This window comes from Rhododendron vialii, chromosome 3a (assembly GCF_030253575.1).
Source record: "Rhododendron vialii isolate Sample 1 chromosome 3a, ASM3025357v1".
Classification (NCBI taxonomy): domain Eukaryota; kingdom Viridiplantae; phylum Streptophyta; class Magnoliopsida; order Ericales; family Ericaceae; genus Rhododendron; species Rhododendron vialii.
Genome location: NC_080559.1, coordinates 16,452,634 through 16,466,186, shown reverse-complemented (window position 1 = coordinate 16,466,186; position 13,553 = coordinate 16,452,634). Strand labels below are relative to the sequence as shown.

At 37.7% G+C, this 13,553-nt stretch overlaps 1 protein-coding gene across 6 annotated transcripts; it reads right to left on the bottom strand.

The window, feature by feature from the left end:
- Positions 1-2,374: 2,374 nt before the first annotated feature.
- On the bottom strand, positions 2,375-10,535 carry LOC131318737 (uncharacterized). Of its 6 annotated transcripts, none has more exons than XR_009197801.1 (5): positions 10,269-10,535; positions 9,336-9,443; positions 4,020-4,571; positions 2,703-3,238; positions 2,375-2,428 (listed from the first exon to the last, which is right to left on the bottom strand). XR_009197801.1 is itself a non-coding variant. In XM_058348688.1 (4 exons), exons 2-4 carry the CDS (start codon positions 9,424-9,426, stop codon positions 3,234-3,236), a joined length of 648 nt encoding a protein of 215 aa, XP_058204671.1. In that variant the 5' UTR covers positions 9,427-9,443; positions 10,269-10,535; the 3' UTR covers positions 2,375-3,233. The 6 variants fall into 6 exon arrangements, 4 of the variants coding, with proteins under 4 accessions (XP_058204671.1, XP_058204669.1, XP_058204670.1 ...); XR_009197800.1 differs by having other exon boundaries at positions 9,336-9,447; positions 10,268-10,524; XM_058348688.1 differs by having other exon boundaries at positions 2,375-3,238.
- Between the last annotated feature and the right edge of the window lie 3,018 nt (positions 10,536-13,553).

The following is a 13,553-nucleotide window of genomic DNA, read 5'->3' as shown; positions in this document are numbered from 1 at the left end:
TCACGCGAGGAACAGCGGTGGTCGCAGGAGGGGAGGAGCAGCGGTAGCTCTGTCAGGAAGCATGGTGGAAAGCCGGGCGGGAGGCTCTGCGTCATGAGAGATTGATAGAACAAGAAGCGCTCGGGATTTTGGGTAATCAAAGTGCATTTTTTTGTGGAGGTTGTGGAACAACTGGGGTACCCAATGTGGTGGAAACAAAAGTAGAAAAACAGCTAGATATTAGTGGGAAAATGGAGGATTTGAATGTGAATGAAGCTCCATGTAATGGGGCACCCAGTTCAGAAAAAAAGACAGTAGAAGAATCGGTGGACAATATTGGGAAGATGGAAGATTTGAATGTGATTGAAGCCCCGTACAATGGGGCACCAAGTTCAGTGAAAACGACAGAAGAAGAATCGATAGACAATAGTGGGAAGATGGAAGATGTGAATGTGATTGAAGCCCCATGTAATGGGGCACCCCATACATACGGGGGAAACAAAAATGGACTCAACATACGACAGGGAGAAGAAGGATGACTTGATTGTGGGTGAAGTCCATGGAGGAGTGATATTCGATGATCAGATCGTTCAGGAGGTTTTAGAGATGGGGAGAGAGCCCGTTACAGAGAAAGTTTGGGCGGAGGAGGTGGGTAGGAGTCTTGCGACGGTGAACTTGAAGTCCGATGGGTGGCGTGTGGGTTGCAGACTCAGGGTGCGAAGTTTTGGATTCAAAAATTGGTGGGGGACTACACTAAGTGATAAGTGGCAGAATCAGGATTTACCACGTAGTGTAGAAGAAGCATTTAGAAAGGAATTAGTTGAGCTTATAGCAAAAGAGATGGCAGAGGAGGAGATGGAGAGGAATACTGTTGTCGACCTTAACATAAAGGCGGCCAGGTATATTGATACAGGACCTCAAGATCATGGGCCTCAGCAAATTGTCCCCCAGATTTATTCTTCTTCTTCGAGCCACTTGCACAAGAATTCGGTTGGTACAGCAGCAGAGAATCAGTGTGTGGAAACGAGTCCAGCTCCTCTCCAATCTATAGGGAATTAGAGGATCTGCACCTTATATTGCGACAAGTGGCATCTAATGCATTCAATGGTCAGGATTAACCGATTAACTCCCTTCCCAATTTCAGCTCATCTCGTACTCTACGGGCACCCAATTACTCTCCAAATTTCTTAACGTCTTCTTCCTCACGTTAACCCTGCCCCTTAAGGTTTTCATCTCTCCATTACCCATCAACGTGTTCTTCTTTTTAAAACAGAGCATCTCATTTTTGCAGCAAGTTTCTTCCCAACTCTCTTTCGATGTCTGATTTTGTGAAGTTTTAATTCAATTTGAAAGCATAGTTGTTGTAAAAAGAAAAAGGCATCATCGTCTGAATTGAATTCCAAACCAAGATGTGGTATACGATCCTCAGAGTCATTGTGATTATCTACATCTCTGTTAAAGTTTGATTCTACACCAGGTTTTTGTTCATCCATCACCTAGAGAAAAGATTAGACAATTAGTTATACAAAAATAGAGTGGTCTTGATTATTTACGGTCAATAATATAATGGAAAAAACAAAACTTTTTACCTCTCTCTCCCCAATTGATGATCAATCCGTCATAGACGAAGAAATCAGAACAAAGTGATAGTATACGATTGAAAATAAAGGTAGTGTTTTGGATCTCCATATGTTTCTCTTTTTGGTGGGAAAATCTACTTTTCACGATGGAGGGAAATAGAGGCTCATGAAAATTGAGGGAGGGAAACAGGGTTAACGGGAGGGTATATGGCGTTAAAAAAATTGAGGAGTAATTGAGTGTCTGTAGAGTACGAGATAAGCTAAAATTGGGAAGGGAGTTAATAGGTTAATCCTGACCGTTGAATGCATTAGATGCCACCTGTCGCAATATAAGGTGCAATTGGAGGATCCTCCAATTCTCTATAGATTGGAGAGGAGCCGGACTCGTTTTGAATGGGGTTTGGCTAGGGGTTTATGGTTTTAAATCGGCTGGGGTTTTATGTTAGTGTTTATTGAGTTAGAAACCTTGCAAACTGCGTGTCCCGTTTTGTTATCATTAAGGAAGTTTCACCTTCTTTGCCGATAGAGGGGACAAAAGAAAAAAGAAAAGAAAAGGTTGTTGCAATGATTACACGTTGTTTTAGGTTGGAACTTACTACTGTATGAATTTTTTGTAGTGCTATTAATGTCATCTGCTAGTTTCATTGTTTTTGTCATCACTGTAATTTGTTGGGAACTTGTAATGTTTAGACTTCAGCGATATAAATGGACCAAACTATTGGAAGCTAGTATTCACGGGATGGTGCTTCAATAGATTTTGGTCTCACGACTCAACAGTCAAAAAAATAATACTAATAATGGAACAGGGGTGTCAAAAAAATCTGGGCACAGGAACATTGAACTCAAATTAATACGTATACTCCTACTCCCTCCGTCCCTTTTTTTGTGTCCAGTATTCCATTTTGGGCTGTTCCTTAATAAGTGTCCATTTTGTAAAGTTAGGGAGGTAAAAGTTGGTGTATTGTCTATTTTGTCCCTAAAAGTAAATTTTATTTTGAAAAGTTAGTGAGTAAAAGTGTAATGATGATGGGTAAATAGGGAAAGTGGAAGAAAAAGTTGATGTGAAAAGTGTAATGATGATGTCTTTTTAATAAGTTGGAGTTACGAAGCAGTACACTTAAAAAGGAACGGAGGGAGTATTACTTAGTGAAGTATGACAGAAGGTACTTCCAGTTGAATTCTAGATTTGGCTTCTTGCAGCCAGCCTTGATGCTCAGTTCTATTCTCCCACGTACACACCCGCTCTTGCAAGGCTAGCTAGCCAGGAGGGAGGTGCTTTTTCCGGGTTTGGTTTGCCTCCTTCCTTAGGTTTACATGGTTCAGTCCAACCTACTCATAGCCTGAGTCACAACTAGGTTAGTCATCATCTTTAGCAGCGTCATCATATTGTACAAGATTACTCTTATGGTGAGGAATATATATATGACTCCGTCCCTGGCAACTCTTTTAAGAACATCCCTCGCTTTTAGACAAGTAAAGAGTCTTTGCGCCATGGCACATGTCCTGGTCTACAGGACTTCACCTTTCCTTGGAGAGCAAAAGAAGGATTACCACATCAAACGTTCGACAATGGCCTGGTCTACAGTACTTCGCCTTTCCTTGGAGAGCAAAAGAAGGATTACTACATCGAACGTTTGGCAATGGCGTGGTTGTCCTGTGTTTCCTGGCATAATGTTATGCTGCATCCGAGAAAAACAAAATTAATTAATCATGCACTTTGCTGGAGGCATTCTGGTTCCAGAAGGAACATGTAACAAAACACTTAAAAAAAAAAGAAGGGAAAATTGAAACATAAACAAACTTCAAGAAGGGAAAGAGATATCAGAAGCGCAGCAAGATTTCACTAAGCTGGAATGTTATTTAGCTGGAAAGACTATACGGTTTTCCTCCATATCAGAGATACCACCCATTTGGAACTTGAGGAAATGAAAGGATAAGAAAACTTCGAGGAAAGTGTAAACGAAAATCCACTGTGCTTATCTTAGAAATTAATTTTCCTTTCCTTCCTTTTCTTTTTCATAGGTTCAAACAAACCCAGAAAGGAAAAGGAGAAACATAAATGACAACAGAGAACAAGAAACAAATGACGAGCAAAATGCCAAATTGAGGAAATATGCTCAACCACTTACGCAAAGTAGAGCATCGTTTGAAACATCAAAATTCAAATGCATCATATTGAATGTGCAGGGGTTACCTCATAAATTGAGTTTATTGATTCTCAAAAACCAAAATAAAATTGGTCATGTTAGACAAAACCCTAAAACAGAGAGAATTTCATCACAACTCTCAAAGCTGATCACGAGTGCAATCAGCCACTCAAGACACAAACTTGTAGTTCTCATCCAAATCTTCTCAATCACAAATTTTTAAAAACCGAATCAGTAGTCGCCTTCTGTGGAGTCAATCTCGCTAACAGAGCTTTGTTGTGACAATGCTCAACATCAACATAATAGAACTCACCATTTGCTTTAAATGTCACATAAGGCCTGTTTGTCTCCGGCATCCTGATATCCGCAAACTTAATGGTTTTCAGAACAAATGTTGCCAACCATGACATCATCTCAACCTCAAAGCTGTCTGAACCGGGCTGCCACCTCAGCTTGTGAATATAAGGGCTCACAAACCAGTGAAGAGCAGCGGTGGTCGAAGCACTGAAGAATATAACTGAAGATGCCACTGCACCCTTGAGGATCACATTCGTGTCAGTTGATGTCATGAACGTTATGACAGGGCCCAAAGATACGGATAGGCAGCAGGTGGAAAGAGAGAGCAGCTTCACGTGCTTTAGGGTATTTGAGATTGGACCGTAATAAACTATCCCACTGGTGTCCTTATCATCGTCCTTAGGTTCTCCCCCTCTATGGGGTGCAATGCCGAATTTGTTGTGATCTTCTGCTGCACTGGATTGGGATGCCCATCTTTTTTGAGCAACAGGAAATTGCGCAGAAGAGTTAAGGATGTTATTGGCACTCTGCAAGTGAGAACGTGTCCCAAACTTACATGGATTATAGCCTGAAGCAGCAAAAGGACTGAATCTTAAGCAATCCAAACAAATAAAAGGGCTTTATCAGTTATGGGCAAATTGAAAGTGAAAATCAGATAAAACCCAAGCCAAAAGCTCAACGGCAGCATTGTTTTAGTCAATCAAGATTCTTTTTACTCAAAAGGGCAAGCTTAGTCAAGGATTAAACCAACACAGTTATTGGTGTCATGACCATGTGTAATATACCGAATGCAAATAGAATGATCAGCATTTCGAAAAGCTACACTCAATTTCCAGAGGCTCACCATATGAAAACAACAAGACGACAATAAATGAAAAACTTGATTTTAGCAAGCAATAGAACATAAGAAAACTTGCTACTTCAATTTAATCCAGCCAATTGAATACTGGGAGATGGTTTCAGAAAGTTAGTGTTCTCGTGGGTTTCAAAAAGAACTCCCCAGGATATTCCTGATTTAGATTTGTTTTCAAATGAACAACTTCTCACCCCTTGGACATGAATTTTGTATATTCAGCCCAACATGACCGGTACGTATAGGGAGTACCAAAGGTTTCACTTCACATAAAAAATGCAGTTGCAAGTATACAGATATTTTCAAATACATAAATGAGTATAATTATTCAACAAAAGGTGCTGGAGGAAATGGACAACAAATGGTGACCGGCAGGGACAGACACAGGATTTGAGTATTGGGCAGGTGACCGTTACAGAGAAAATTTGGAACATATAAATGAAGGTATCATTTATACCATTACAAATTGCAAAAAAATAATAATAAAATTTATCGTATATATGTTTTGATTAACGTATAATGCAATGATAAAAAAAAAGAAAAAGGATCGCATATGATTATATAGATGCATATTATGCATCTATATCTCTTTAAAAATCAAAATAAGAAACCTAGCGTTCTACCACTACGTAAAAGTCTGAATCTAAATTATGTTCAACACTCTTTCCTCATGTAAAACGCATTTTAAATGGAACTTAGACGGGCAGGTGTTAGGGTTTGAAAGACAACATAGGATGGGCGAATCCAAATAGGTTTAAACTTCTAAGAGAAATACAATTGCAATTATGAAGAAATTTAGTATTTGGGTAGGGTGATCACTTGGGCTCATCCCGCCCATCAGTCCTTCATTGGTGACTGGGGTGTTATAGACCCTAGCTCAAGCACTCGTCAAACTGGGATTTTTAACTTTTTCTGAACAACTCGTCTGAAGCTTGGACATTGTTAAGAAGACCATTTGCAAAAGATCACACTGAAATGGTAGTTATAGTGTTACATAAAGCATTGGCAATGTCATTTGGGGCATTACAGAATTCCTATAGGTATTGAATGTGCCATACTTCAGTGTCACCACTGTAATGAGCATGGGCATTAATATGCCTCGGTTGATAAGCTTAGTAAGTCGTTTGATTTCCAATACAAAAGTATAACTATGAGACAAACTATGCTACTACCACACACACTTACGCACACAATCACACAAACTCTCTCACATCAAAAATCGGTCCCACACACTGGGTGTGTGGGCCCCATATTTGAGTGTGTGTGGGCCCCATATTTGATGTGAGAAAGTTTGTGTAATTGTGTGTGGTTAGAGAATTATTGGTTAACCAAAAGGGGGTGGGAATAGATGGCCCCTTTCCCAACTCCACTCTGGAGAAAGAGCAGACAAAACTTCATCGCTAGACGCAAGTTCAAGAAGTCTAATAGGGTCACCTTGAAAAGTAATGCAAAATATGGGTCATTTGTGTCCATGCACTTCATAAAACGTATATGTCGCAAACATAAGCAATGGAATGGAGGGTAAAGTATCACACTCATCGATGAATTGATTGAATTCCATCCAACTATAACTGAAAGACAAAAAATTTAGTAGCACAAAAACAAAAATGTGACAAAAACTAACCTATTTATCAGCAAGATGCCTTCACATGAGCTATTCAAAACAAGAATAATTAACATGTAGTAGAAATTCACTTATTCTTTTAAAATTACTATTTATTGTTTAAGCAAACAGAGTTGAAGCTTTCAAAAGTGGTTGAACCATGAGTTCGTCGAAGTACATAAACTGTGAATATGTTAAAATTCCCAGAAAAAAAATTCAATCTGAGCAATGTAATCTCCTCGGCCAAACCCCAACTCTTTTCAAAGTCATAATCCAAATAAGTTACTGCTCATGGCTTCAATGAGGCAGAAGAATGTCGAACAATCTGTTGCCGACAGATTGTGGAATGGACCTCCGGTGTGAATGAGGTTTGAGAAAAAATTGTTGTAATTCAATTGTTAGGTGTTTCTGGTAGTAAGAGCATGTACAAAAGACTAGCTAAACACCCAATCTTAGGTACTTTACCTATGCAAAGTGAGAAAACTATGGTACAACAGAATAGGTAAAGAGCAAGGGAAAATACATTCGGTATTTTTGCCGAGGTCCACAGGTATAACTAAAATACTATTGTTTCTCTCTCCTCCTCCTCCTCCTCTCTCTCTCTCTCTCTCTCTCTCTCTCTCTCCCCCTCTCTCTCTCTCTCTCTCCCTATGACTAGGTCGGCAGCGATTGTGCATTCATTGATCGATGACTCCGAAAGTGACTGAAAAAGACCGATCGACGATGAGAGGATGAAACCAAGAGCCCCTCGCATCAAAACTCATAACATCGGAGCCCACAGATCGGTGACGCAGAAATCGAAGCCGAACAACGGCGATGGAAGGCGGTGTTGGAAACAGATCGCAACAGCAAAGTTGAGACAATGTTGGTGTCGGAGACCAGAGGATCGAGCGATTAGAGAGAGGGTTTGATTGTTGTTCTAGGTATACGTTTATTCACTGATTTGTAAACACTCCGGTAACAGAGACAACGGTGGTGGCGGTGGCGGTGATTGAGGATTGGGAGAGAGAGAGGGAGGGGGGGGGGGGGGGGGGTGTTGGGTTGGGGCGATGAGTATGGGTAGGTAAAGTAGGGAGGCTGCTGCAGTGTGGGAGGAGAATATGAATAGGTAAAGTAAATTTTTGGTACTATTCATAGGCATTTTTGCTCACAATTGGTGCACATGCTCTAAATAAATTGTAATACGTATTTGAGTGAAAAAGTTGTTAAACTGTAAATGTTCCCTTAAATTTTTATGACTAGTTTGGCACAATTTATCCCCACACTTTTGACCAGAAAAAAGTATTTTGATCGCTAAAAATTGATAATGCAATGATGAGTGGACCTCTGGCACAATTTATCACCACAGGTATTTTGACCAGTAAAAGAAGATGTTAACTACTAAAAGAAGTTTTTGACTGGTAAAAATTGGTTCATAACTTTGACCGACATAATTGGTCCTCTTTCCTTTTTTCACTTCTAAGTTTCATCTTTCCTTTGCTCAAAGCAGTTTGGTTTTAAGGAAATGTCCCACGATGGTCAATCATTTTACGGATAGACTTCATGAATGGGGTTTGATTGCTGAACGCCTAAACCCAAGTATGTGTTGTGTAGTGCTGTTGATGAGGGTCATATGCATCTGTTTTTTAACTGCTCCTTTGCAAATCAAGCGTAGAATTATTTTCAGTGTAAGCTGGTATTAAGGGCTCTCAATCTTTGACACAAGCATCTGCTTGGATTGCTGAACATTGTGGAGGTAGCATGCATCAGTTTGCAAACTATAATTGGCTGTTGTGGTTTACCTTAAATGGAGGGAAAAGAATTCTTGAATCTTTCAACATTTGGCCAGTGATCCTTCTGTGGTGATTGCTGGTATAGAAAGCGATATCAGGGGATGTTTGAACCCTTGGAAGAATACTAAGATGACTGACCATAATAGGCTCCTTTTTATACAATGGAACATTTCTTTCAGTGTATTTCCACTGGTTAGTTATATTGTTCAGTTGGCCTGGTTTGCTTTATCATGTACCGTTTGTGTTGTCTCTGTTTTGGTCTTAGGTGGTAAGGCTCTGTTGGCTCCAGTTTTTCTGGACTTGGATCTGCCTTGCTCTAGTTTTCCTCTTTGCAAGCTAGTTCCTCTTCGCTAGCTGGCTTTTTAGGAGGTCTTGTCCCTGTGAGTTTGTAGTGTTTTACTGTTTTTTATTTCTGGGGTATACCCCTAGCTCCTGTAATGGTTTGTTTTTCAATGAAAATAAACTTACCTCAGGAAAAAAAAAAAAATCTATCTTTCAGCTCCGAAAAATCAGAACATCGCCGAAACTCAACGGACTTGTCACTTCTCGAAGTTTGGCACCACACAATGTTTTTCCTCGGTGGCTGCCGCTTCAATCTTTCCACCCACATTGAATTTTTAAGCTACTGGAATCCCTTTCAACCCAACTATTCATCTTAATCATGAACTTAATGAGAATACTAGATACATTAACTCAAATATTCTAGTTCATGATGCACGTTGGCATGCCCATGCTTGTAGTCATTTCTGTCCCAATTCTTGTTTACCCCAACTATCCCCCTAATATATTTTCCAGGTAAACGGTCTCCCACATATCAATGCAAGTAGAAATTCATGTATCTAGTTTTCAGCTGAACCAATTTTGGGATTCTATAAGCATATCCAAATTAGCAACATCAGTCCCCGGCATACTATTCACAAAGTGGATTAGCAGTGAACCAGAAAATTTACTTGTTTCCTAAAATCGGAGATCTAGATGCGTGATTCTGAACACAGTGACAGTGAGATACACGGAAGAACTAGAACACATACACACCAACAAATGCATGAAAATAGTCGGGGAGAGAGAGAGAGAGAGAGAGAGAGAGAGAGAGAGAGAGAGAACCTGAGACTGAGAGGAAGGGGAAGTTTGTGGAAGTGGGATGATGATGGGATGCTTGGGATCGAACAAGGCGAAAGAGGACCACTCTTGCCATCTCTAAATTTGTCGAACCTGATTCAGAGAATTAGAAATGTAATAAACGATGAAGGTTTGTTCTAAGATACCCTGGGGTTTTAGGGTAAATAGGGTTTAGGCACTGTCATAGGATTTTAGAGTGCATTTTCCTATTATAGGATTTTAATGATTTAGGCACTTTCATAGGGTTTAGGATTTTAGGTACTTTCATACGGTATCCTAGAGTTTAGATTTTGGCACTTTCATAGGGTACCCTAGTGTGTGTGGACTTGTGGGCTTACAAAACTAATAGATGGACTTGTGGGCTTACAAAACTAATAGATGAACTTGTGGGCTTATGAAATTTCTTTAGTGGACCTATCACCAAATCTCGCTAAAAAGAATAAAAAATTTGTTTTCATGATATTGGCAACGAGAGTAAGACAACTGTTTGTGTTTTGACTTATGAGTTTTCCTTCGTTGCAAAGGAGAGTCTAGGTATGCCTGCAAGGCTACAAAATCAATTGATTAGGATGTGATTTTGTAAGCGAAAAAGCAGAAAATGGTTCCCCAGTTGGAACTTGGAACTCATGACCTGTAGACTAAATTTACGCAACATGATTTATCCCTACAATTCACCCCACTTAAATGTTTTTCCTAAGAAATTCAACATCTACCACTTCTTTCGAAACCAAGAATTTTACAAGTTGTATTCAGAAAAAAGAAATATCAGAAAACCACCAGATGGGTATCTCCAAACTTCCATTACTGATTCACCACTCTTTACATCTTCCAACAAAATATAGAAAAATCAATGAATATATGAAAAAAAGGAATTAAAACAGAAAATAATGAAAGGAAAAGATCAGTGAAGGTGGGTACCTTAATCCGGCGTCGGTGAGTTGAATTGATGTTGATTGAGAGAGACGACCTTCAATTTGTGAGATGTAGAAAGAGAAACAGAAGGGGAAACGGTGAGAACGAAGAGGAAAGAAGGATGGATTTGAAGAGGAGGACGAGGGTGGTTCGGCTGTGAAGACCATGATGCCCCCAAATCATTCTAGCCATTGGATTTCCAAAAATAATCTCAACCCTTCACTCCCAAATGAACAAACCGGTTACCACCTGTACAACTACAAAAGATGATTGCTACCGTCAGAGTCTCCTCTCTCCTCTCCCTTTAATACGGAGTAGTACTACTCCAGTATTATTTTTTGTCAAAATCCTATCTCCTATCTCTCTTTCCTTTTTTTAGTGCAATTTTCCTAAGAGGTTGAATATTACCGTCTTTTTTATTGATTGAAATAGTGTAAGTTCTACCCGTGCAATATATTTTTTGGTAAGCATGACATTACTTTGTAGTGGGATTTACACACTTTGTGGTGGGATCCACATCATTACAAGTTTACAACTAATAGGAATGAGAATAATGTTTACTCTCTTAAATGGATGGTGAACAAAACTCACTCCTTTTTTCTACTAGCGATGTATCCGTTTGATGCACGGGATCAAAAAATTACATTGGTATTTTTTCCCGTTCCCATGTATTGAACGACTACACCGTTAGTTGATAGAAAATATAGTTTAAGAAAAAAATTAATATGAATTTTTTTGGTCTCATGTATCAAACGGGTAAATCGCTAGTTGATAGAAAAATATAATTAAAGAAAAAGATATTGAATAAGAAATGAAGTTTCATATTCAGAATTTAGAAGCCTCGTGGTGTTCAAATTAATTAGCAATTATAAAATATATAAGCTAAATAAAGCAAATAAATAAAGACTTGATTTTTATATCATTCTTTATCTTAATAAAATGAAGGAATTAGTTTCTACACTCTCTTTTTTTATATTCACACTTCTTTTTTGTCTTTTATCAAAAAAAATTCATACACTTTCAACGCTAAAATTCAAAAAAGAGAGTGTGGTTATAAAAAAAATGGAGTGTAGAAATCAATTCCCTAAAATGAAACTTAGAAATCAATTCCCTAAAATGAAACCGTAGATTCTCCTAAAATCTCTCTCTCTCTCTCTCTCTCTCTCTCTCTCTCTCTCTCTCTCTCTCTCTCTCTCTCTCTCTCTCTCTCTCTCTCTCTCTCTCAATTTTAAAATTTTAAAAAAATTTAGCTCGAATAAATTTGCATAGGATATTAATAGATAGATAGATGCACATAACCTAAAATTAAGTCTTTTTAAATTTAGCTCAAATAAATTTGCATAGGATATTGATAGATAGATAGATGCACATAACCTAAAATTAAGTCTTACAATTATAGAAAGAACCTGGTTTTTTTAGGCACATTACAAGTTCTTCAAAGATGAACAGTGCATATTTTTGGTTTAGCCATCAACTTTTTTTTTCACAACTACACCAACACTATCTATTTTATCTAACACCAATTACAATATATTTTTTTGTATGTTTAACTTTTTTTTACTGTTTATATATTAAAAGATATAATAAAAAATTAAGTGCTCTAATTTTCAGTCTGTTTAAACCAATGCAAATATCTTATTTTTCTCGTCATTTTATCCTAAAGGGTCATAATTAATTTTTCTCTCTAAGACTCTCATAATTAAGTTTCAGTTTCTACAGGATCCTAAATAAAGAACAAATACTTAATTCTGAGAACCCAAGAGATAAATATTAATTATGACCCTTTAGGATTAAATGATCAGAAAAATAAGATTTTCGTACCAGTTTAATCGAATTGAAAATTGGAACACTTAATTTTCTTAGACCGTTTATAAAAAAATATGTCTAAAAAATTAAGTGTTCCAATTTTCAATCTGTTTAAACCCATGCAAAAATCTTAAGGTGACTTGTTCTAATAACATAAGGTGACTTGCTCTAACACCAATTTTATACGTACCATTGACTGAGGCTTTAGCAAGACTACTAACTTTCAGTGCTGTTGGTTAGTGTCCAATTTCTCTCTATTTAATGGTAAAATATTGCCCTAAATAGTGATATATAATTCCATACACTATGCTACGTGTAACCATAACAAAATGTTAAAAAACATGTTATTAAGAATTAAAACTCATTGGGATAACACTTAGTGGTAAGCGTAACCTAAACAAACCTATACCGCATCAATGAGATACCTTGGATGATCTTTTGCCTAAAAAAACCATTGTATTCAAACTCTAAGAATCACTTCATCCGCCTCCTGCTACCGAGATAAGTAGTAAACCCATTAATGACACAATATGTGGTAGGTAAGCAACACTTCAAACGTGTTGAACCTAAGAAGTTGACAAAAATAAAATGTTGAAATTATCTAATGCACAATGTTGAAATTATCAGATATATATATCTGAGTTTATTCTCCTCTGAATTGACCTTCAAATCCCCAATTCGTTCAATTATCATGCGTTAGTTTTTCCGCAATTCTAGGGTTAGGGTTTTAGTCCCGACCGTATAAGCATCTAGCCCATTGATTTCTCAATCCTCTGTCTCAATAGCTACAATTATTGTATATAGGTTCGTTTCCCTCTACGGATTGGTCTTGATTTTGTAGATTATTCCCATCCCTTTTGTTCTTAGGGTTTCAAGGTGTTCGATTTTTTTGGGCTTTTTTGGATCTGTAAATTTCTTGAGGGGTTTGGTAAGTTTGATAGTTAATTATCCTTCCTGTTTATTCTGATTATAAATTTTGATCACGCAAAATTTAGGGCTAGGCTTTGTTCTTCTACTAACTCAATTTGTTTGGGAAACTCAGATTCTACCTTAAACAAAATGTCAAGCTCAAACCCAATTCCTATCAAGTTTTTATATGCGAGAAGAATGACCTGTCTAAAAAAATCCGTAAAAACATGTGTTTTAGGCTTTATTTGTTTCAACAAAAATCCATAAAAACATGTGTTTTTTAGGCTTTATTTGTTTCAACGTAAACCATTTTACACGGAAAAATATTTCCATGTAAAATGATTTTGCCCAAAAGTCAATTTTTGGTTTTTATTTTTTGGTGTTTGGTTACAAGTTTAAAAAAAAACTTTCATACGTAAATGATCAAATAAATTCTAGGCCCCACAAATATAAACAACTAGAGATTTGAGGGATTTGCGTCTACAACTTGGATGAGTCATATAGATTATATATATGGTACGATTAAGAATATTGAATATTATGTAAATGGAGAGAGAGACAGAGACGTGGGAAGTA